Source organism: Sus scrofa, chromosome X (assembly GCF_054392235.1).
Source record: "Sus scrofa isolate SSC_HxYL_T2T_F1_AM1 chromosome X, Sscrofa_HxYL_maternal_Yorkshire_Landrace_v2.0, whole genome shotgun sequence".
Classification (NCBI taxonomy): Eukaryota; Metazoa; Chordata; class Mammalia; order Artiodactyla; family Suidae; genus Sus; species Sus scrofa.
Genome location: NC_139401.1, coordinates 78,984,165 through 79,010,328, shown reverse-complemented (window position 1 = coordinate 79,010,328; position 26,164 = coordinate 78,984,165). Strand labels below are relative to the sequence as shown.

Below are 26,164 nucleotides of genomic sequence, written 5' to 3'. Positions count from 1 at the left end.
ATCTTGTATGAACTCCTGTATATATATATATATATATATATATATATATATGTAAAACCATATTCAGAATCAATCAATGCCTAGGAAGCAACTACTATGCCTTCATATCTTTTTTTCCTTCTGTAAAGCAAGACTAATTTTGCAAATATATATTGCCAGGTTGGCTGTTTAGACTAACTAAAACAAATACAGACGCAGTGAGAGTTCCAGTCTGCCGAAACTAGGGTGAAAATTTTTTTGTGGCTTTTCATTTGGGCGACCTAAAGACAAAAAGATAACAGATAGAGTTTGAAGGTATTGGTGTGAAAAATTATGCCTGGGGGGCCAAAACGAAAGTAGAGACAAGATGGAAGCAACAGTTTCCAGGTTGGAATTAAAATTTCCTTTGTTCACAGAGCAATCCCCTTTCAATTTCACTGTGCCCTCCCTGTCTCCTAACAATTCTTGCTTCATCAGTGTCATGGGGTTCCCAGGTTTTCCCACATTCATCCTAGCCGTCAGAGTAAAAATCTCTTTTGTGTCTCAAAACTCCAGGCTAAAGTCGCGACTGCACTTAGCCCGAAAAATGAATACAGCTTTTAACACTCGTGTAAAACATTTCAACTATAACGCTGTAGCTTTCTACCTGGACCTGCCACTCGAGAACTACAATACCCAGAATGCACTGTTTCCCCTTCCGCCTTCTGCCTCTGCAAAGCCTAACTTGATCTCATTTCCACCTAGCAATAGTCACATGACACATTTCCTGTCAAGATGGCGGAAAATCTCCCCTCGGAGTTTGATGTGATCGTAATAGGGACGGGTATGTGTGGCTATGGTACTCCCTGGACAAACTGTAGGAAGTCTTTCCCGTTCCTACCCTCTCTGTCAGTGGCAAGGGTCGGCGAGAAATGTTGGGGGTCGAGCATGAGAGGGAGGACGGAAAGGAAGTGAGGTAGTCTGGAGTCAGCGCGGGACTTGGCAGCTCCAGGGAGGGGCTTGGACCGGCTGTGCTTAGCGCCATTTGAGTAGGGGTCGATCTGGTCGATGCCGATTGCCGAGGTTGGTTGCTGCGGGTGATTCCTGTAATTTCCTTAGAGGGAGGTGGGTGTACAGTGTCATGAGAATGGAGGGTTGGGATTTTATCAATGGAGACACCTTTGGCATGACATTATGATTTCCTTCTTGTGGATTTCAAGGTGATCCTCCCCATCATTTTGTCTCGCCATTCGTAGGAATTTTTCATATATTTATAAAGTTTTAGGGTGCAGTGCAGCCCGGATACAGCGTGTTAGTTGTTGCCCATGTACGTTTTAATTTACTAAAGCGAGGAAATGGATTCTTTTCTATTGTCTTGAGAATCCTAGGGGGTTGTAATTTTTTGAGGTAGCCATTATTCCTGCTTTATGGTGCTGAAAGAAAGCGTTTTGTTTTCTACCACTCACTTATCTACCCACAGCTAAATTAGCTGAGAACAAGCGTGTCCAGTTCAGGTGTGTGATCTTATCTTCCCCCTTTTCTTCCCCATCGTTTATTCTCCATGTTTTGGGTGGTGACAGAACTTCCCCTTCAATTTCTAGTTGACAAATTACACGTTACAGCATGTGGCAGAAAACATTTGGCAGCAGTTCATGTATTGTTTTTAACAATGTAAAGGATGGATTTTAGATGGAGTGAAATAGTTTGTAGGGAGGGGTTTTCTCCTGTCTGCAGAACGTGGTAGGCTGGAGAAGCTCTGGTGTATGAGACCCTGTCCATTGTGTTAATGAATTCAGTTCATTGTCTTCTCAAATAGTAGGAGTGGCCATGTTTCCAGGTCGGGAGTAAAAATAATAAAACTGTCTATTTTCGATTGTGTATTACTGGCTAATTGATGTGCTAAGCACTTTACAAGCCATATGTAATCCTCACAACAACCTAGTTAGAATAGGTCTTATCTACACTTTACAGAGGAGGGGAAAAGGCTTGGAGAGATCGCAGTTTGCATAAGATCACACAACTGGTAAATTTCCAAAGGCCCATTCCATCCCAGAATGAGAATAAGTGGTTCTGACCCTCAGAGTTAACCCATATGAATAGAAATAATTGGAAAAACTTGGTTCTAGACCCTGCTTGGCCATTAACTAGCTGTGTGAATTTCTAGAGCTAGGCACTTAATCTCTCTGAGTCTCAGTTTCCTTGTTTTTGAATATAGGAAGGCTTTACTGGATAGCCTTTCAGGTGTTGTCTAACTAAAAATTCTCTTATTCTTGTACATGGGTAATTGTTCTCAAAACAGCAAGGACATATTTATTCTCAACCTGAACACCGCATGGCTACAGATAACCTTGCTGTAGCTGCTATGAACAGATGTTGGATGAGAGCTGGAAGGGTTCAGTTAGACTCTATTCTCTCCAGTCTATCCTAAAACTTGGAACAACATCTGCTTTAGAATAGTTGTTATCCATACTTGGGTCCTATGTTACTCCCTTTTTTGTTGTTGCTACCTCAGAACTTAGGGTGTTTTAAAAATTACCTTGAGTCCTTGCGATTTTTTTCTTATCTTGATTAAAATTTTAATTGATGAGTGCTAATTCTTATTATTAAGTGCTGTTAATTCTTATATAAGAAATATTTTGCCATCTAGTTCAGTTTATAATATGGACTACATCCATCCTGTTGGAATCTCATAAAATAAGAGAGTTAGGAAGATTCTGTGACTGATCCAGAAAATTGCATTAGGAGGCATCCTGGATATTTGGGAAAAGATTCATCTTAGACTTATTTCCATGAGAGTAAAGTTATTTCTCAAAGTATGGGGAAAACTTATTTGAAGTTAAAAGTTTTTCATATCACTTAATGAACACATTTTTATCAAGTACATTACTCAAATTTATGATATGTAGCTTTATTTTTAGGTATGTCAAAGTGGAAAAATTGGGTAAAAGTCATTTCCCAAATAAATGAATCCAGTAACCCCAGTCATTAATTAACAAGAATTATTTTAATGTGTTTGGAATATTTATCTTCCAAAATAGTTTGCTGAAAGTAGCCTTTAAAATGTTTTGCGTGGGGAATTTCCGTTGTGGCTCAGAAGGTTAAAAACAGGACTAGTATCCAGGATATGGGTTCCTCCCCTGGCCTCCCTCAGGGGATTAAGGATCTGGCTGTGCAGTGAGCTGTAGGTCACAGACGCAGCTTGGATCTTCTATTGCTGTAGCTGTGGCATAGGTTGGCAGCTGCAACTCCAATTTGACTTCTAGCCCAGGAATTTCCATATGCCACAAATGTGACCCTAAAAAAAGAAAAATAAAATGTAATAAATATAAATACATAAAATAAATAAATAAAATGTTTTGCCTTACTAAATGTGCTTGCTTGAGTAAATCATAGAAAAAGTAGTATTTTAAAGATTCAGTTGTATTAACAAAAGTGGAATTAATCATGCCTGTATTAGAAACATGAAGAAATAGGCAATGAGATGCAGTTTTAAGAGAAAAAGAACTAAAAACAGATTTAGTTCTAGTTAAAATGTTGAGACAATTGCTTCATCAAGTAAAATAATCTATAGTTAATATTATAAATCCCTTTGACCTTGATTAATTTATATTTTCATTCTTCATAATAAAACATTTTCTTTAAGATTATGTTTTGAAGAAATTATGGGAAAATAAAGCTTTGTATATATTCTCTTGTTAAGTAACCCTCTGATTACAAAATACAGGAAATATCTCTCAGGTACCCAAAGGCAGAGGAATAAGATAAAGTACTCGAAATGGAAAATATGGAAGAAAATGGAATAAGAAAGGAGGGCCAAAAGGAGTCTCAAAGGAGAGAACAATAATGGATGCAGTGATGTGTCTAGAAAAGGGCCTTCAGTTTGGGTGCACAGTTGTCATTTTTGACATTTTGCCATTTAAAAAGACATTTATTTGAATGATAATTTTGTGGGTTACAGAGAAGTATCATTGGTTACAGGTTAAAAATAGTCCTAATAACATAACACCTCTCTGGAGGTAACTTATCTGGCAACCTGTATAATCTGTAATCTGCAGCAGAGCCATCAATAGAAGGGCAGGCAAGATGGAAGTTACAAGAGTTAGGTGATAATATTGGCATGTTTCTTACATAGGGGAATCCCTCCTTCTCTCACTTAGAATATATTCATTCTTATTTTAGAAATAATTCTAGCATACTCAGAGCATATTAGAAGCATCCTATTAAGATATAGGAAATGTTATCAACTTCTGCAAAAGCTCTGTGTGTGTGGGGGTGTCATTAGACATAAGGGTTAGTTCATATCCTTACGGGTAAGGAGAGAGACAACTGAAAGGCAAACCTACATCAGAATGTACAGTGGCCTGGGACCATTTAGTGTAGTGACAGACGCTCATTTTTTGTAGGGTATTCAGTCCATATTGACTGAGAACCTAGTCCTGGCCCTTGTGATATTTACTGTATTGCCTATTCTGAGGATCTGTTTGAGGTTCCTGATATCCTCAGAGCCGTTCTAAGTCAATGTGAGCTTTTCATTGCATCCTTCTTGCTTTCTGAAGACCATATAGAGAATTATTCTGCATCTCTTTCCTTTCTTTCTTTTTTTTTTTCCCACTGAGCCCACACATGTAGAAGTTCCTAGGCAAGGTATCAAACCTGCCCCACAGCAGTGATCCAAACCACTGCAGTGACAGTGCCAGATCCTTAACCTGCTGAGCCATAAGAGAACTCCCTGCCTCCCTTTCCTTTCTAAAGTCCACCATACATACTATGTTTGGAGTTCTTCCCCTAAATGGGCTGTGGAGTAGACTAACTCAACATTTTTCCTTCAGAGGATGAACACATAGATCCTTTTGCTTTAAGAGTTTTATTGCTAAAGATTGTGGGGAAAGAAATGACATAACAAAAATAATAAGCATGGGGGAAATTACAAGGGGTATTGCTCCTAAATCCTGACTACCTCCCTGGATCATGCTGCAGCATAATACAGTAATAAGATACGGCAGCATGGCATAATGGGAATCACTTGACTTTCCTACTGGGTGGCTTTGTGCAAATCGTCCCCAAAACTCTTGGGACATCAATTTGTTCATCTGTAAAGTGAGAGACCTGATTGGTGAACTCTAAGGTAGGCATGTACTAGCTCTAAAATTTTTTCATTGTGTGTGCATAGTTAGGACCCTGGATCCTTGAGAAAAGGCTAAATTCTGTACAATTCTTTTAAGAGTTCAAGTCAGTGTTTAATATACTTCAGAAGTTTTTCTATCAGAATTTCTCATTAAAAAAACATTTTCTTGGATGTCCTTCTGTGGCACAGTGGGTTAAGAATCTTGTCTCAGTGGAGGTGCTGGCTCGATCCCCGGCCTGGTTAAGGATCCCCAAGTGGGTTAAGGATTTGGTGTTGCTGCAGCTGTGGTGTAGATCACAGCTCTGGCTCGGATTCAATCCCTGGCCTGCAAACTTCCTTATGTTTAGGGGTGGCCAAAAAAGAAATAAAAATCTTGGAAATTATAAGTTGCTTTCATCAGCAAAGGTCATGTAGGTAGCACAGCTCCATTCCTTGGTGTTGGTCAAAAATTAAAACTTTAAGGTAGTTAGCCTTGGCCCGCAGCTCATTGACTATAATGCTTGTGATCATGGTGGAGTAGCTTCACTTCTCTAAATGCTGGGGGAGAGTAATGATGCAGGAGGTGTCCTGGAAACTGATTTTATTGAATACTTGTTTGTGCCAGGCTCTCTGCCAAGTGATTTCTCGTACATGTGTCTTATTTAATCCTTTTTTCAGGATGACTGTATGTGGTTCTGACATCGCAGGATGTCTCTGCCTGTATTTCCAAAAATCCACGCCCCTGTAGTCTAGAGCAGAATTGTTTTGTTTAAACTGCAAGATGCCATCTATTTGCGGGTCATGAAATTAATTCCAGCATTAAAAAAAGAGGTAGAATAGAATATACAGAATATATTACATGTAGTAAAGATGAGTATAGTTTTATGAAACACATATTTCATGTGTGTATAATAGATCACTGTGTAAAACACACACACATATATATGTGAGAGGGCTAGGGGCAAAAAGTTTTAAAGTCTTGAGAATATTTATTAACTGAATAACAAGGTTGTAACGAAAGTAGCATTTCAAAAGCCTTTTAGTTTTACAAATGCTATACCATCCATGTGTTTTAATAACTTCGACATGTACATATCTCATTTGAGAGTATAGTATAGTGATTGACAATGTGGCTCTGAAATCAGATAGACTGTTTTTGAATCAGTTATGCCTCCTGTGTCACCTCATATATGTTCTTTAATGTCTAACTTTCAATTTTCTCATCTCTAAAAAAGAATAAAACACTGTGTTGAGGATTCAATGGAATAATTCTGTAAAATGCTTAGTAAGTGCTCAGAAAACATTGTTGGTTTTTATAGCCCATAGTGCCATACTGCCATGCTTTTACCACCGCTACTATCTTGTGAATGCTGCCTGGGAAAGGCTTATGGTTTCCATGGAGCACAGTGGAAAGATTCAGGTGTCTTTGTTATCTTCCTCCTCTTCCCATTGGCTGTTTGGTGGGAAAGACTTTTGTGTGTCTATTACTATTATTTCTCTGACTTCTTATCTGATCTTTTCTTTTTTTTTCTTTTACTCTGTTTTGTTCACCAGCTTGCATTATTTGTCACTTGTTTTGCTTAAAGATTTTGAACAGATTTATCTTGTTTGAGGCTTAGTATGAAACTCTTCCTTGTCAGTGTAAGAATGCTGAAGGGAGCTAAGGAAAGAAAGCCTACAGATTTGGCTGTTTTGAAAAGTGCTTTGCAATTCTTCAGGCATTTATTGATGGAAAAGTATGTCTTTTCTGCCCTCAATACCTAGAAAAGTAAAGAGAGTTGCATAACTCTAGAGAAGACTCTGGGAGGGGCTTACCCTTCCCTGTAAATCGTAAGTTTGAGCCAATCCCTTGGAGAGAGCCGCAAAGAGTTCTCTTTGCAGCCTCATTTTCATCTCCCATGCCTCACGTCATCTTCTCATTTTTTCCAGTGTTCTCATGATGTTTTGGATAACTCAGGCTACAGAAATTAAAATCAAATACGGCCGCTTACCATCACATTCTCATGTTTCATAAAATCCCAATACACAGAAACAATTATAATTCCCTATAATTGACCTGTTACTCATGCTAAATTATCTGCTATTCAGTTTCAGTGCAGTCTTTTCACTGAAAAGTTAGACCTATGCCTGCTATGTATGTAGATGATTTAAAAAGTAAAATAGCCTAAAAAATCACCATCAGTTCCCAGTTTATATTAATATCTATATTATGAAACTACCTATGTGTATATGTATATATGTTAGATCAGAAACATTTTGAGGATCTTTAGTTGTGATCAACAAAATAAGGATACTTTGAAAAATTGTCTTTTTTTTTGCTTTTCTAAGACTTATTAAAGTGCAGTGTAAACAGAGAGGATAATTTATCACAGATATTGATTTTTCAAAGTATGATTATGAGAGCTATCATGTTATCCTAATGAGACTATTTAAAAAATAGTTTGAAAATATACACGTGAAGATACCAGGAGCAGCTTCGCCAGTGTAGTGCTTCACATGAGTGTTTGATCTCATAACAGATTTTACTAAGAGTTTAAGTGGATAATAACTACTTGACTGATGTGGTTTATAAATCACATTTAGAGAAGTAACAGCATCTACTTTTTCTTCCAAGTAGCGTTCATATATATCTTTTTTATCTAGCCCAGTGTTCATGTTGAGATACAATGGATAATATTGGTTAATAGAAGTTTCAGTCATTTTGTATTGTTTTGAAATGTTTTGGATCATGTAACTGTGATCTGAATTTTCACATTCGTTAAACTGGTTTTCTATCTGTGCATTTAAAATAATTATCATGGGAAAGCTTACACATACTAAAGCATAAAGAAATAAGGTTTTACATATAGATATCAGGCATATTAAGAAGATGCTGAATTGTGAGTTCTAATCCTTAGTTTTCTATGTTATTTTGTGTTTTGTTTTGTTTTTCTCTTATTTCTTTAAAAATTTTTAAAAAATTACAGTTGATTTACAATGTTCTGTTGTACAATTTCTGCTGTACAGCAAAGTGACCTAGTTACATGTATACATACATTCTTTTTCTCACATTATTGTCCATCATGTTCCATCACAAGTGATTAGATACGATTCCTGTATCTAATCACCTAATTACTTACCCATTCTAAATAGTATAGTTTGAAACTACTAACCCCAAACTCCAAGTCCATTACACTCCCTCCCCCTCTCCCTTGGAACCCACAAGTGTCTCCTCCATGTGCATGAGTTTGTTTCTCTTCTGTAGATAGGTTAATTTGTGCCATATATTAGATTCCAGATATAAGTGATATCATATGGTATTTGTCATTCTCTGACTTTGCTTAGTATGATAGTCTCTAGTTCCATCCATGTTGCTGCAAATGGTATTATTTTGTTCTTTTTTATGGCTGAGTAGTATTTCCAGTGTGTATATGTACCACATCTTCTAAATGCATTCATCTGTCAATGGACATTTAGGTTGTTTCCATGTCTTGGCTGTCGTGTATAGTGCTGCTATGAACATACCCCTATGTATCTTTTTGAGTTATAGGTTTGTGCAGATGTATGCCCAGGAGTGGGATTGCTGGATCATGTGGTAGTTCTATATTTAGTTTTCTGAGGTCTATACTGTTTTCCATAGTGGTTGTACCAATTTACATTCCCACCAGCAGTGTAGGAGGGTTCTCTTTTCTCCACACCCTCTCCAGGACTTTTTTATTTGTAGATTTACTAATGATGGCTATTCTGACCAATGTGAAGTGGTACCTCATAGTAGTTTTGATTTGCATTTCTCTAATAATTAGTGACTTTGAGCATTTTTTTTTCACATGTCTGCTGGCCATCTATATGTCTTCTTTGGTAAATGTCTATTCAGGTCTTCTGCACATTTTTCAGTTGGGTTGTTTGCTTTTTTTGCTTTTGAGTTGTTGTATGAATTGTTTGTATATTTTGGAGAGTAAGCCCCTGTCAATTGCATCATTCACAACTATTTTCTTCCATTCTGTAGGTTGTCTTTTTGCTTTGCTTTTTAGGGCTGCACCTGCAGCATATGGAGGTTCCCAGGCTAGGGTTTCAAATCGGAGCTATAGCTGCTGGCCACAGCCACAGCCACAGCAATGCCAGACCCAAGCCGAATCTGCAGCCTACACCACAGCTCACTGCAATGCTGGATCCTTAACCCACTGAGTGAGGCCAGGGATCAAATCTGCATCCTCATGGATCCTAGTCAGGTTCATTAACCACTGAGCCACGACAGGAATTCCTGTAGGTTGCGTTTTTGTTATTTTTTATGGTTTCCTTTGCTGTACAAAAGCTTGCAAATTTGATTAGGTTCCATTAGTTTATTTTGGTTTTTATTTCTATTGCCTTGGCAGCCTGACCTAAGAAAACGTTTGTATGGACGACGGCAGAAAATGTTTTGCCTATATTCTCTCCTAGGATTTTTATGGTGTCTTGTCTTATGTTTAGGTCTTTAAGCCATTTTGAGTTTATTTTTGTGCATGGTGTGAAGGCGTGTTCTAGTTTCATTGATTTACATGCAGCTGTCCAGTTTTCCTAGCACCACTTGCTGAAAACACTGAGTTTTTCCTATCTTATATACCTGCCTCTTTTGTTGAAGATTAACTGACCATAGGTATCTGGGTTTATTTCTGGGTTCTCTATTCTGTTCCATTGGTCTGTATGTCTATTTTGATACCAGTACCACACTGTCTACTAACTTTGTAGTATTGTCTGAAGTCTGGGAGAGTTATGCCTTCTGCTTGGTTTTTGTTCCTCAGGATCGATTTGACAATTCTGGGTCTTTTATGGTTCCATATACATTTTTGGATTGTTTGTTTTAGTTCTGTGAAAAATGTCATGGGTAATTTGATAAGGATTGTATTAAATCTGTAGATTGCTTTGGTTAGTATGTCCATTTTAATGATATTACTTCTTTCAGTCCACAAGCATGGAATATCTTTCCATTTCTTTGAATCCCCTTTAATTTCCTTGATTGATGTTTTATAGTTCTCAGCATATAAGTATTTCACCTCCTTAGTCAGGTTTATTCCTAGGTATTTAATTTTGGGGGTGGAATTTTAAAAGGTATTGTATTTTTATATTCCTTCTCTAATATTTCATTGTTAGTATACAGAAATGCAACTGATTTCTGAATGTTAATCTTGTATCCTGCTACTTTGCTGAATTCTTTGATCACTTTGAATAGTTTTTGTGTGGAGTCCTTAGGGTTTTCTATATATAGTATCATGTCATCTGCATACAGTGAAAATTTTACCTCTCTTCTTCCAATTTGGATACCTTTTATTTCTTTTCTTCGTTGAGTTGCTATGGCTAGGGCTTCCACTGCTATGTTTTCTGTTTTTTTTTGTCTATTTTTTTTTTTTTTGGACCCTGCCTGCAGCACATGGAAGTTCCCAGGTTAGGAACTAGGGGCCAAATTGGAGCTCTGGCTGCTGGCCTAGGCCACAGCCACATAAATGGTGGATCCGAGCTGCTTCTGCAAACTAGACCACAGCTCATGGCAACTCCAGATCCTTTACCCACTGAGCAAGGCCAGGAATCGAACCCTCGTCCTTATGGATGCTAGTCCATTTTGCTATCGCTGAGCCACGACGGAAACTCCCTCCGTGCTATGCTGAATAAAAATGATGAGGGTGGGCATCCTTGTTTTGTTCCAGATTTTAGTGGGAAGGCTTTCGGCTTTTCTCTGTTGAGTATTATAATATTGGCTATGGGTTTGTAATAAATGCCTTTTATTGTGTTAAGGTATGTTCCTTCTATACCCACTTTGGTAAGAGTTTTTATCATGAATGGATCTTGGATTTTGTCAAATGCTTTTTCTGCATCTATTGATATGATCTCGTTTGTTAATGTGGTGCACAATGTTGATTTATTTGCATATATGTTGAACCATCCTTGTGAACTTGGGGTGAATCCCACTTGGTTGTGGAATATGATCTTTTTTATATGTTGTTGGATTGGTTGGCTAAAATTTTGTTGAGAATTTGCATCTATGTTCATCAAAGATATTGGCCTATAATTTTCTTTTTTGGTGGTATCTTTGTCTGGTTTTCATATTAGGGTGATGGTGTAGTCATAGAATGTCTTGGGGAGTATTCCTTATTCAACCTTTTGGAAAAGTTTAAGAAGGATGGGTATAAGTAATTCTTTGTATGTTTGGTAGAATTCACCTGTGAAGCCATCTGGTCCTGGACATTTGTTTGTAGGGAGTGTTTATGACATATTCAGTTTCATTTCTAGTGATCGGTCTGTTCAGTTGATCTCTTCTTGATTCATTTTTGGCAGGCTGTAAGATTCTAGAAAGTTGTCCATTTCTTCTAGGTTGTCAAATTTGTTGGCATATAATTGTTCATAGTAATCTCTTATGTTTTTTTGTATTTCTACAGTATTCATTGAGATTTCTCCTTCTTCATTTCTTATTTCGTTTGAGTTCTTTCTCTGCTCTTCTTGGTGAGTCTGGCCACAGGTTTGTCAATTTTGTTTACCCTTTCAAAGAACCAGCTCTTGGTTTTATTGATTTTTTTTTTCTGTTGTTTTATAAATCTGTTTTATTGATTTCCTATCTGATATTTATGATTTCCTTTCTTCTGCTGACTTTAGGTTTTATTTGTTCTTTTTCTAATTCTTTTAGGTGATGGGTTAAGTTGTTGATTTGAGATTTTTATTCTTTTTTGTGGAAGGCCTGTACTGCTATGAACTTCCTTCCCAGAACTGCTTTTGTGGCACCCCATAGATTTTGAATGTTTATGTTTTCATTATCATTTGTCTCCAGGTATTTTTCAATCTCCCTTTTGAATTCCTGTTGACCAATTGGTTTTTAATTTATATTTTTAATTTTTTTAAAAATTTTTTTTTAAGGGCTATTCCTGTGGCATGTGGAGAGGTTCCTGGGCTAGGGGGTGAATTGGAGCTACAGCTGTTGGCCTGCACCACAGCCACAGCAATGCCAGATCCAAGCCATGTCTGCGACCTACACAGTGATTCATGGAAATGCTGTCTATCCTTAACCCACAGAGTGAGGCCAGGAATCAAACCTGCAACCTCATGGTTACCAATTGGATTTATTTCTGCTGTGCTGCAACAAGAACTCCTTTTTTTTTTGGCTTTTTAGGGCTGTGCCTGTGGCACATGGAAGTTCCTAGGCTAGGGCTTGGCTCATAGCTGCAGATCCTGGCCTATGCTATAGCCACAGCTATGCAGAATCTGAGCCATGTCTTTGACATACACCACAGCTCATGGCAGTACCATGTCCTTAACCCACTGAACGAGCCCAGGGATCGAACTCAGAGTCTCATGGACACTAGTCAGATTTGTAAGCCACTGAGACACAATGGGAACTCCCCCATTTTTTTTTCTTTAGTAGCATGCTGTTTAGTGTCCATGTAGTCTGTTTTTTCTCATTTCTTTTCGTGTGGTTGATTTCTGTCTTCATGCCGTTGTCAGACAAGGTAATTGAAATTATTTTTATACTCTTAAATTTATTGAGATTAGTTTTGTTTCCTAGTATGTGGTCAGTCCTTGAGAACGTTCCAAGTGCACTTGCGTTTATTCTGATTTTTTTGGATGTAATGTCCTGAAAATGTCAATGAAGTCCTACTTTTCTATTGTGTCTTTAGGATCTCTGTTGCCTTATAGATTTTCTGTCTGGAGGATTTGTCCATTGATGTGAGTGGGGTGTTAAAGTCTCCTACTACGATTGTATCCCCATCCATTTCTTTTTTTAATGTCAAGTAGTATTTGTTGTAGGTATCTGGGTGCCCCTATATTAGGGGCGTATATATTGATGATTGTAATAGCCTCTTCTTGAATGGATCCTTTAACCATTAAATAGCATCCTTCTTTGCCTTTCTTCATGACCTTCGTTTTTAAAATCTATTTTGTCTGATATGAGTATTGCAACTCTTGCTTTCCTGTCTTATCCATTGGCATGAAATATCTTTTTCCATCCCCTCACTTTCAGTTTATATGCGTCTTTTGCCCTAAGGTGAGTCTCTTGTTGACGGCATATTGTAGGGTCTTATTTTTTTTATCCAATCTGCCACTTTGTGTCTTTTGATTAGAGCATTCAGTCCATTGACATTTAAGGTAATTATTGATAGATATGTATTTATTGCCATTTTAAACCTTGTTTTCCAGTTGAGTCTATGTTTCTCACTTGTTCCTTCTTTGGTTGGATGATTTCCTTTTATTTTATGCTTGTGTCCTCTTAGTAGTTTCTGTGAATGTATTGTTTGGTTGATTTGTGGTTGCCCTTTTTTAAAGTATGTTAACTCCTTCCTATGTCTGCTTGCTTTAGCCTGATAGATATGTAGGTTCAAACACATTCTACAAAAAAAAAAAAACAAAAAAAGACTTTAGATGTGCTTACTTTCCTTCCCTACATTTTATGATTTTGATGTCCTTTTTTAACATCTTCATGTTTATCCTTTTGCTGTTCCTTATGTTTATAGTCGCTTTTACAATAGGTTTTTTTGGTCTTTTTTTTTTTTTTTTTTTTTTTTTTTAACTGCTGCACCAGCGGCACATGGAGGTTCCCAGGTCTCATCGGAGCTGTTGCTGCCGGCCTAGGCCAGAGCCACAGCAACGCCAGATCCGAGCCATGTCTGCAACCTACACCACACCTCACTGCAACGCTGGATCCTTAACCCACTGAGAGAGGCCAAGGATCGAACCCGCAACCTCATGGTTCCTAGTTGGATTCGTTTCTGCTGTGCCACGATGGGAACTCCAGGTTGTTTTTTTTTTTTTTTTTTTGTTTTTTTTTTTTCCTTTAGGATCTGTATTCTGGCTTATTTAAGTGATTACTTTCCAATTGTGATTTCCTCCATCCTATTTCTTCTTACTTCTTTTTTATTTAGAGGAACCCTTTCAGTTTCTTTTAGAGTGCGTTTAGCATTGCTCTACTTTTTTAGTTTTTGTTTGTTGGAAAAATTATTATTTTTTTATTATTTTTTTTGGTCTTTTTTGCCATTTCTTGGGCCGCTCCCGTGGCATATGGAGGTTCCCAGGCTAGGGGTCTAATCGGAGCTGTAGCTGCCAGCCTATGCCAGAGCCACAGCAATGCTGGATCCGAGCCGCGTCTGCGACCTACACCACAGCTCACGGCAACGCCGGATTGTTAACCCACTGAGCAAGGGCAGGGATCGAACCCACAACCTCATGGTTCCTAGTTGGATTCATTAACCACTGCGCCACAACGGGAACTCCTGTTGGAGAAATTATTTATTTTTCCTTCTATTTTAAATGATATTCTTGCTGGGTAGAGTATTCTAGGCTGCATGTTTTTCCCTTTTAGAACTTGGAATATATCTTGTCACTCTCTTCTGGCCTGCAGTGTTTCTGTAGAGAAATCAGGTGATTGCTTTATGGGAGTTGCCTTATAATTAAGTTTTTGTATTTCTCTTGCTGCCTTTAGAATCTTCTCTTTATTTTTAACTTTTGCCATTTTTATTATGTCTTGGTGTGGGCCTGTTTGGGTTCAACTTGTTTGGGGCCCTCTGTGCTTCCTATATCTTGATGTCTGTATCCTTTAGATTTGGAAAGCTTTCACCCACAAATTCTTCAAATATGTTTTCATTCCACTTTCCTTTTTCTTCTCCTTCTGGAATCCCTATTATGTGTAGATTGGCCTGCTTTATATTATCCCATTGATCTCTTATATTACTTTCATATTTTTTCATTTGGTTTTCTGTCTGCTGTCCTGATTGGTTAATTTCCATTATTCCATCTTCCAAGTCACTGATTTATTCCTCTGCATCATTCATTCTGCCCTTCAATGCCATTAACTCAGTTTGTTTCTGCAAATGAATTTGCTAATTTTTCTATATTTTCCTCCTTATATTTTTTAGTTCCTTTCTAAAGGAATCTGTATTACTGTTCATATCTGTCTTAATTCCTTCATATTCACTCTTAATTCCTTCAGTATTTTCACTGTCTCCCTTTTCAACTTGGTGTCTGTTAGACTGCGGAGGTTTATGTCATTGTTTGCTCTTTCATAGGAATTCTCCTGTTCTTTTAACTGGGAATTGTTCCTGAGCATCTTCATTTTGCTTTTATTTTTCTTATTCTGTGAGTTTAGGGAAAACAACTACTGTAATCTTGGGTGGCTATTTATATGTGAGAGCACCCCTTTGTATTTTGTGAGGGCTTACTATTTATTTTTGGCTTGAGGGCTATTTTTTTTTTTTTTTTGTCTTTTTGTCATTTCTTGGGCCGCTCCCGCGGCATATGGAGGTTCCCAGGCTAGGGGTCTAATTGGAGCTGTAGCTGCCAGCCTACGCCAGAGCCACAGCAACGCTGGATCCAAGCCGCATCTGCAACCTACACCACAGCTCACGGCAACGCCGGATCCTTAACCCACTGAGCAAGGGCAGGGATCGAACCCACAACCTCATGGTTCCTAGTCAGATTCATTAACCACTGCAACACAATGGGAACTCCCTTGAGGGCTATTTTTGATTTGGATGCTTGCTATCTCTCTTCACCACGTGTGCTGACTGTTATCCCCTTAATAGGTTCTGTGTGTGCTTCCAGGGAGATGAGGGCAATGGGCAGGGCTAGTAGCCAGTTTCTGGTTGCTGGGCCCTTGACAGAACTCATAACCAAGGACTAATTACATATGAATAATTTCTTCAGATTTATATGAAAGGTGTCAAGTTTCTGTACATATATGAGCAGAGAAAGTTAACAGAAAAGAGAAGTTATGAATAGTCAACTAACTGCTGGGGAAATATTTTTTCTTTATTAATAGTCAAATGCAGAATAACTTAATAATTAAAAACATTAAATTCAGAGTTCCCATCATGGCTCAGCAGAAGCAAATCTGACTAGTATCCATGAGGATGCAGGTTCAATCCCTGGCCTTGCTTGATGGGTTAAGGATCCAGCATTGCCATGAGCTGTGATGTAGGTTATGGCTTGGATTTGGCACTGCTGTGGCTCTGGTGTCGGCTGGCGGCTACAGCTCAGATTCGACCCTTGGCCTGGGAACCTCATATGCTGTGGGTGTGGCCCTAAAAAGCCAAAATTAAAAAAATTAAAAGAGTAATAACTAATTTTGATGAAATTATATTCAGTTGAAATGCTGATGATATGGTAAATTGGGACAACACTTTGGCAAAGTAATAGTGTTTGTTCTAAGAATTATAAATATGTTCATTCTGTTAGACTCAGTAAAGTCCATGTCAGAGAATTTATTCTGAGAAAAACATTCAATAGTGGTAAAAAGCTACAAAGGTAACAACATCTATTTTAGAGCTGCTAATCATAGTAAAATTTGGAAATAATATAAATGTTGCATATTGAAGAGCCCCAATATCTCAGAGGGGTCTGGCAGGAATGGTTGAGTAGGCAGTTCTGCAGTGAGTGGACAGCTTTCTTTTGTATTACAAAATATCATATATACAAATGAAATACGTGTGTGTGTTTGTGTGTGTGTGTGTGTCTTTCAGGGCCGCATCCACGACATATGGAAGTTCCTAGGCTAGGGGTCAAATAGGAGCTGCAGCTGTCAGCCTATGCCACAGCCACAGCAATGCCAGATCTGAGCTGCATCTGCGACCTCCACTGCAGGTCATGGCAATACCAGATCCTTAACTCACTGCATGAGGCTAGGGATTGAACCTGCGTCCTCATGAATACTAGTTGGGTTCATTACCTCTGAGCCACAGTAGGAACTCCCTGTATACATATATGTATTTATTTATATCAGTGAACAATAACAAAGTAAATTGCATGTATATATGAACCACCTTAAGAAAAAGAATATTACCAGAACCTTAGGGGCTTCTTCTGTGCACCACCATTTATCACCCCTTCCTTTCCCACGACTTTAATCATTAATTGTTCCCTTTTTTTTAATTAAAAAAATTTTATTGTTTGGCCACTCCCATGGTATGTGGAAGTTCCCGAGCCAGGGATTAAACATGCACCACAGCAGTGACCTGAGCTGCTGCAGTGACAACACCACATCCTTAACTGTGCCACAAGGGAACTCAGTTATTCCTTTTTTATCACAGGTATATATCACTAAACCATATGTTGTTAGTTTTACCTGTTTTTGACCTTTGTCTGACTTTTAGATTTCTACTGTATATATTCTTTCCGTGACTTGCTTTCCTTGATCAGTGTTATACTTGTGAGAGTTATCTCTGCAGATGCATATGGTTGTAATTACCCCACACACTCACATGCACACTCTCTCACACACACACACACACACACACACTGCAATTATATAGTATTCTAGCCTTGCAGATCTTCAGTAGGTTAAGCATATTCACCAAAATAACTGAATTTATTTGCCTTTTGGTTTTTAGCATTTCAAGCCCCTGCCTTTCATATATATGTGTGTATATATATATATGTGTGTGTGTGTGTATATATATATATTATTTATGAAATATATACTGTCATAAACACATTCATGACAAAATAAGATCATTAAATGGAGTTCCTGTTGTGGTGCAGTAGAAACAAATCTGACTAGTATCCCTGAGGATGCAGGTTCAATCCGTGGCCTTGTTTAGTGTATTAGAGATCTTGCGTTGCCATGAGCCGTGGTGTAGGTCGCAGATGTGGCTCAAATCCTGTATTGCTGTGGCTGTGGCATAGGCCAGCAGCTGTAGCTCTGATTCAACCCCTAGCCTGGGAACTTCCATATGCCTCGTGCATGGCCCTAAAAAAAGCAAAAAAAGACCATTGAATACATATCATTCTGCAGCTTTTTCCGTCAGTAATTGTCACCTCTCTTTCCCGTAGAGTTTTGCATCATCTAGTACACAGACCTTGTTTAACTTTCCACATTTTCCCATCCCAAAGTACACTTTATAGCTGATATATACAAACTTATACCCAATTCATTATTATGTATTGCTTCTGGATGTTATGTCATGTAAGGCTGTTTTGTTCTAGGTTAGTGTTTTGTTTGTTTTTAATGACTGAGATGTTGAAGAGAGACTAGGCCAGTGATCCTCTGGAACTTTCTACCTTTTATTTATTTATTTTTTTTGTCTTTTCAGGCCACACCTGCAGCATAGAGAGGTTCCCAGGCTAGGGGTTGAATCACAGCTGTAGCTACAGCTGCTGGCCTACGGCACAGCCACAGCAATGCCAGATCTGAGCCGTGTCTGACCTACGCCACAGCTCATGGCAATGCTGGATCCTTAACCTACTGAATGAGGTTAGGCATTGAACCTGCATCCTCATGGATACTAGTCATATTTGTTTCTGCTGAGCCATGATTGGAACTCCAGAATTTTCTATCTTTTGGCTGCTTTTATCCTTGTAGTAACATTTACTTTGTTCCTCTAGACTGTGATTTTCCTTTAAACTGAAAATTATATCTAAAGGCTTGGTGGATTCAAGGTTAACATTTTTGGCCAGAATATCTTTGGTGATATGAATGTCATGTTGGATCATACCAGACACACAAATATCTGGTTGATCTACCGTAAGTGATGTTTAAGACTGACTCAGGATTAGGATGACAATCTGATGCCCCCATTGTATGGATAAATTTTTCCCCTATGTTTTGAAAATAATCTGTATATTGCCAATTTGGCATTACATAAGCATTCACTTTGATACCAGCTAGTCACAGCATTGTTTTAACATCTGTAGTAATCCTCATATAAATTAAGTATTTTCATTAGGGATTTCAAAATGATGTTTTTCCCCCCTTGTTCTTTGATTCTCTTTCATTTAATAGCTGCCACTGAATGCCAGTTTCTTTTTCTTTTTTTTTTTCTTTTTCTTTTCTTTTCAATGGCCTCACCTGCATCATATGAAAGTTCCCAGGCCACGGATTGAATCTGAGCCACAGCTGTGACCTACACTGCAGCTGTGGCAAAGTTGGATTCTTTTAACCCATTGTTCAGGGCTGGGGATTGAACATGTGCCTCTACAGTGACCCAAGCCACAGGAACTCCTAAGAAATTCTTCGTGCAATAAAATTGTAATTTTCATTAGATAAAATTTTATCCTTTAATTTAATAAACTCAGTGTAATCATTGTTCAGCATTTTAATAAGCAAGATAAAATAATTATCCTCAATGTTTTCTCAGTTATTCTTGTAAATACATAATGAGCCTGCATTTACAATTTAATCTGAAGTGTTTTACCTTAAGGAATGTAACACAGTTAAAAAGAACAAATTCACAGGGCCGTTCAAATTTAGTTTATGAGGCTCATAAGTTTTTTTTTTCCTCTGTTTTTTTAAAAAATGGGTTTTTTGATAGAACTTCATATAAGGGAGGAAGATTATTTGTTGTATTGTGTAATTATATAACATTCTTGTAATGAGTACAGTGTCTTTCATCATATATTTCAGTCTCATAGCTTTATAAGTAATACAATAAAGGTCATTTTTCTTCTGAGGCACATAAGTAAAATATGTTCTGAATGAAGAAGCTTTATTTTCCTCATTACAAGTTAAATATTATTAAGGAGACCTTATTTTCCTCATCACAAGTTAAATATTGTTACTAAGTTTGAAGAGAGTTCAGCTCGGATCCTTTGCTGTGAAAAGATCATTTTGGTCACTTAAATTGATACAATAGAAATATTAGTCTTAAGAAAATTAAGTAAAAATTAATTGTGGCAGAATCTGCTTATTTTATTTCCTGGCATGGAATAGGTCTTTGGCAAATATTTATATTACTTAATAAAACTTTCATTAAGAGATTTGAGTTGATATAATTTTCTCGGTTTAGATAAAAACCAAAATACTAAATCTCTGTTTTCCAAGGGATTATTTTATTAGGTAGACCCAGCCTTTCATTAGCTCTCTAAAATTTAGTATTAAATTTTATTATTTAAACTTTTTCATTTTGGACAGCTTCAAACATAAAAAATAGAATAAAATAACTCCTCATATACCAGTCTCCTAGTTTCAACAGTTATCACTTTATGGCCTATTTCTTTTTCTCTATACCCTCTACCTTCTCATTTTACTGTCCAACCCTGGTTTATTTTTAAGCAAATCTTGGATATCATTCCGTCTATAAATATTTCAATATATAGTTAAAAGTTGAGGGCTCTCCTTTTTGAAACCTGACTACAGTATTTTCATGCCATTGTTTGCATTTTCAGTTTTTCCCAAGGCATTTATCCATTGTATTTCTTTGCTCTAGAACTCCTTTTAGTTTAGTTTTCATTTCTGAAATGATTTTTTTAATTTCTTTTTGACTCATCTCACTCTTTTCAAATGTTCTTATTATCTAATCACCACAATTTTGGTATTTCTCATTCTTATTTATATTGTTCTTTCAGAGCATCTATTTTCTTGATTTCTTTTAGCTTGTATTATCATAGTTAGGTTATAGTTTTCATCTAATTTGCAGGCATGTCTTTCTGGGATGCTTTCATTGTCTGTTGGGAGGTATCTCATTTCTATTCTCTTTCTATGTATGTATTTTTTTACTGTACATTGAGTGGGATTCAACCAAGATCCTTTTGTGTTGCTCATTTTTAAGTGGGAAAAGTTTTCCATGTGTTTTTAATAAGGAGCATAGCTCAGGAAAGCTTTTATAGGATAAAAGTTACTCACTTCTGCTTTTCAGGATAGATCATTCCTGTGTTTTCACTAAGTAATCAAAAATATAGCCTGAGGAGTTCCTGTTGTGGTGCAGAGGAACTGAATCCGACTAGGAACCATGAGGTTGTGGGTTCTATCCCTCACCTCGCTCAGTGGGTTAAGGATCCAGTGTTGCTGTGAGCTGTGGTGTAGGTCACAGATGCAGCTGGGATCCCGTGTTGCTGTGGCTGTGGAGTAGGCCAGCAGCTACAGCTCCAATTGGACCCCTAGCCTGGGAACCTCCATATGCCGTGGGTGTGGCCCTAAAAAAAGCAGAACAAAAAAATAAATAAAAATTTATATATATGGCCTGAGATCTGATGGCTGTTTTATCCCCCCCCCCCCCCCGCTTAATTTTGTATGGATCTTATCTTTCTTTTGCCCCTATTTTCTCCTGTTCTGAATTTAGATTAGATTCTGAATAGCTACTCCTCAGTGCAGGGATTTGTCCAGAAGGACAGCTTATTGGTTTCCTATGTTCATAGGGCTCACCTCCAGCCCCACTCCCTCACCACTCTAGAACTCCCAAGGGTTCCTTTGCACTCATCCACAGGTTGCACCTTGCAAAGTCTGCCCCCACTTTCTGTTACTATTCTCAGAATGGCCTTCCAAGCTTCCAGTGAATGCCAAATTGCAATTTTGGGGTTCCCTGGCTCTCAGAGTGCTGTCACAGGTTGCTTTGTCTTCCCCTCATTTCCTCTTGGACAGTTTCCAATGCCATGTATTTCTTAGAGCTATTGAAGGTTTGTAATGATCACTTGTGTTTTGGAGTTCATCATTTGATATTTGTCACCTCGCTTTGTTGTAGATGTCATCCCTTGGATATTTGATTTTGGTATCCTGGTTCCACTGTCTGTTTTTATGGTGGTCTCTGGGGAGATTCAGCAGCTTTGCTGCTAATACCATCTTCCAAGAATTCTGTAGTTATTCTTAAGGTCAAGTCATTTGCATCAGAACAGAGGCCAAGTTGTTGATCTGTCACTCATATTCACCTTTGAGAACTTGCAACAAATCTTATGGATCATTTATTTCAAGCTCTTCATTTTATCTATAAGGATTTTCTCTATAAGAAAGCTGAATTCCTGAGAGGTTAAGTGACTTTTCACCTATTTAGTATAAACCTGAAAACAAGAATCCAGTTTTCCTAATATTGAAGTGCTTATTAGATGCTCCTAAAAGTTTATACTTAATTGAATTTTTAAAAATCATCATAAATTTTATGAGTTAATATTTTAATGGTAGTATATTTATCTAAAGTTCTAAAAATTATGTAGATACATTAATAACAGTATTTTCTCCCACAAGGAAGAAATCCGTAGATATCAAATTACCACATTTAGTGTTCATTATTTTGTGTGGGTTAAAGTGAATTATGGTAATTGCCAATTTAAAAACAATATTTTTTTCAATACTTCTTGGAATTTCCCTAAGCTCCTTCACTGGCAGTTTTTTTTTTTTCTTCTTTTTAAGGTAATTGCTAAACAGTAAAAAACTTAGAATTTAAAATAAATTAATAGAACTACTTGAAGCTGGGTTAAAATTTAATTTCTGCCTAATTTTGTGATGTCATTTTTCTTTTTGAGTGGCTGTGACATGAATTAAGTGGGTAGTTATACCTTAGCATTACTCACTCCAGTCAGTTTTGTACCTAATACTATTTATCCTTTGTTTATGATGGTGTAGAAGGTCTGTGAATAGGATTGTTTAAGTAGTAAAGGATGAGGCTTTCTAAAAGCTTGTCATACTCACAATTGTTTCTTTGCAGTAATTGTATTTTTTTTCCTAAAAAAGAAGTTAATCTTTACAAAAAACAGTCACAGTAAATTTTCTAGTTCTATGTAGTTTTCCTTTCCATTCTGGTCTTTACTAGTTACAAATAACACATGAAATGACTTTCAAGGTAGAAAGCAGGGATCTATTTTGAAATGTTCTATAAAATGAAGAGTGACTTATGGTTTCATATGATTTGGGCAGAAAGCACTTGGGCTTTGCCAGGTCATCAAAGTCCTGTCAGGGGAATCGATTATTTATTGTTCGATATGCTGGGAGTGGTGTAAGTACTTTATTTTATGTTTATCTTATGTAAGTATAGTGTTGGGAAAAATCAATTCCAGATACTTATACAATTTTAAGAATAGATTATAGCAAACTAACCTAAATATTATAGTTGTAAATGATGAGGCTCAACATTAAGAATTTGGATTAAAAGGGAATTTTGAACAATGAACAAATAATTTCATTCCTATAAAATATTTTAGATAAGTTTCTTGAAAATACTAATTTCCAATACCTTTTTGGGCCTGATTTTAGGTTAGATCCATTTGATAGTGAAACATCTCTATTTTATCTAGACAGGTTTGGAAAACTATAGAAAGCTGGGACCACACGTGTTTGTTATATGATCATGTAACATTCCATAAGCTTCTAATATATTTTTTAGCTGCCAACTTTATAACAGAACCTCAAATGAGAAGGACATGTTGTAACAAAACCTCAATTTCCCCTGTTATGAAATGCTAATATAATACCTAATATTTGCCTGTGTTTGATAAAAATGACTTGCCAGTAAAAGTTGTTCTTGCATCAGAATTATATGTTTTTCCTATAATCTTTTGGCATAGTTCTTTGATATAACCTCACTAATGAATTTAATAATCATATTTAATAATATGAAATATTTAAATGATATTAAGTGTTTGATGAACTTCTATAGCATTACATGTAGAAAAGACCTATATTATATGTGTAGGAAATGGTATTGGACTTCTTTTTAAAAAACTTAACTTGTTACACTTTTGAGGATAACTTAAGTAAATAGTAAACAAATGATAGTTTTTTTCCTCACCTAATGACTTAAGTATAACTTCATATAACTTCAGATATGTTATTGAAAGGGTAGGAAGAGAGGGCTGAGGACCAGTATTTATTGAATGTCAGTGACCTGCTAGGAGACCCGGTATAAGGTGTTTTATATTATTTTTTACCTGTTTCTCTATTTATCCCTGTGAGATATATTATTATCCCCATATTACAGTTGAAAACATTGTACTTGTATATTTGTAGTCAGATTTTTTATAGTGTGTTTCCAGTGTAATGTGTGATTTGATCTTGATCCAGGTTATCTTTTTCTAACTTGTCTGGCTTTCCCTTGTGGGAGAGACTATATAATTCATTGTAAGCCTATTTATATTTCATATAAATGCCTCACAAGGATGTAGTGTGAATTTCACTAAAGATTCAGAAGTTTACTTTTTATGGTGCCAAGTGTTAAAAAAAGGCTTTATTATGAAATTAGTCAAGGGCTTAAAAGATATTAAAAATTGAGCTTATAAATATTAATTTAAACAAAACAAGCACTTATTTTGCTAAATTATAAATAAAAAGTTTAGTTATGTTAACTTTTCCTAAACAAGAATTAAAAAAAACCCTATGAAGGAGTTCCTGTTGTGGCTCAGCAGATTAAGAACCCAACTAGTATCCATGAGGTTGTGGGTTCTATCCCTGGCTTCGGCATTGACTGCAAGCTCTGGTGTAGGTTCGCAGATGTGGCTTGGATCTGGTGTGTCTGTGTCTGTAGCATAGACTGGCAGCTGTAACTCCAATTGCCCCCCTAGCCTGGGAACTTCCATTTGCCACAGATGCAGCCCTAGGGGGGAAAAAACCCTGTGAAATCTGAAGCACCAATTTCATACAAATTCATGCTATGGCTAGAGTTATTTTTCTGAAACACCAGTTTGACAGTGTTTTAGCTCTAAGGCTAAAATCTTAGACTCCCTATTGCTTACAGGTTCAAGTTCATACTCCACAGTTTGTCTCCAACTACACTTTTTGGGTACTCTCTTCCTTTACCCTTTGTCAAGAATATTCCCTTCCATTTTCATTTTTACTTCCACCTTTTCCTTCTTCTACACTTTTCAGTTGCATTATTACAGATCTGAGACCCAGATAATTAATGTCTCCTGATCTTTGGAGCTTTCCATGACTGCCCTTACCAGAGGGAATGCTTCTTTCCTTTGTGTTCTTCTAACAGTTTTAATTACATTTATTATTATTATTTTTTTCTTTTTTGGCTGCACCCGCAGTGTATGGAAGTTCCCGGGCCAAGGACTGAATCTGAGATGCAGCTGTGGCAATGCTAGATCTTTTAACCCACTGCACTGGGCCAGGGATCAAACCCACCCTTAGCAGTGACCTGAGCCATTGCACTTGGCTTCTTAACCCACTGTGCCTACATCCTGCATTTATACTTTAATCCCTTTAATTTCTTGGTGGTTTTTTTTTTTTTTGTTTTGTTTTTTTGTCCGTGATGTGCAGGGCTCTTTTAGGCTAGGCTTTGCCTTTGCCTTTTTTTTTTTTTTTCCTCACTATCCCTCTCTCCTTCTTCCCTTTCCGCATTATTTGTCTCTTTCTCCTTTTCTTTCCTGAATCAAATATTTATAGATAATCTAATATGTGCCTCCTCTGTTCAAGGTACTTGGTGTTTATTGAATGGCTGAGAAGAAATATGAAATCCTGGCAAGGAAGACATTATTAACTGTATTATTAGTTTGTTGTTTTAATCATTCTAAGCGTGAAGATAATAACCCCTTGCCATTTAACATAGGAATAGCCTATCAATTTCACAAACTTGTGGGGATGTCTGGAGAGAAGTATTAAGAGTATTAAGGGAAAATACAAATGAAAGTCATTTTGACTTTTTGTAATTTGGATTCAAATCATGTTCAGTATTGAAATCTGTCTTTGTCTTTACTTTGTCAGCAGAGACATGAGTTCTGGTAGTGCTGATCACTGTGGAAATAACCATATGCCTATTTGCCTATCCAAAGTAATAGCTAATTTGAGCCAAATAGAGGAGAGTAATTTTGTTGTTGGAGTTGGCATCTAGTAAAAATGGGTGTATGTTTGGAGTAGTACTTGGATGAAAGTGTAGTGCTTTTAAAATATCTCTTTAAGGAAAATAAAAGTAGATACTCTTTATAGAGCAAGTACCCTCTGCCAACAATTGACAATCCTGTTGGGGTAGATGGTGGTATTTCCACTGATGAATGAAGAAACAAAAGCTAAGAGAAATCAAATAACTTGCCTGAGGTTGCACAGCTACTTAAGCAGCAAAACTAAGATCCAAACCTAGCTCTGACTGAGACCATGCCTATTTCATTACTTTGCTATCCTGCCCTTAAATCTTCATTCTCAGACTCGTGTTCAAGTTGAAAAGAGTGAATTTACTATGGTAATTTGAATTTGTGATGCCACATTACTGAATTACTTGATCTTTGGCAAGTTATTTAACCTTTCTTATTCCATTTTTTCACTTGGATAGTCCTGTCTATCTTCCAGGTTATAATGAGGATTGAATGAGATGATGTATATATGAAAATACATTATGAATCATTAAGCCCTATACTAATGTTTGGTGGTGTCTTATTAATGGTGTCATTATATACTTTACTATGCTAATTCTGCTTCCTGAATTTCTTTCCTATTGTCCTTTTTAACTAGTTGTTCCGCGACGTATCCTGCAGGTGTGG

The 26,164-nt window shown here is 37.0% G+C and overlaps 1 protein-coding gene across 3 annotated transcripts in view; it reads left to right on the top strand.

The window, feature by feature from the left end:
• The first annotated feature begins 721 nt into the window (after positions 1-721).
• CHM (CHM Rab escort protein) overlaps positions 722-26,164 on the top strand; it is a 192,069-nt gene continuing 166,626 nt past the window's right edge. For 2 of the 3 annotated variants that reach the window (XM_021080640.2, XM_003135219.7), the window contains exon 1: positions 722-802. In XM_021080640.2, coding sequence (XP_020936299.1) covers positions 754-802 — 49 coding nt within the window. In that variant the 5' untranslated portion in view covers positions 722-753. Of the gene's footprint in view, positions 1,042-26,164 lie in introns of all 3 variants that reach the window. The other variant, XM_085008875.1, reaches the window with a different exon arrangement.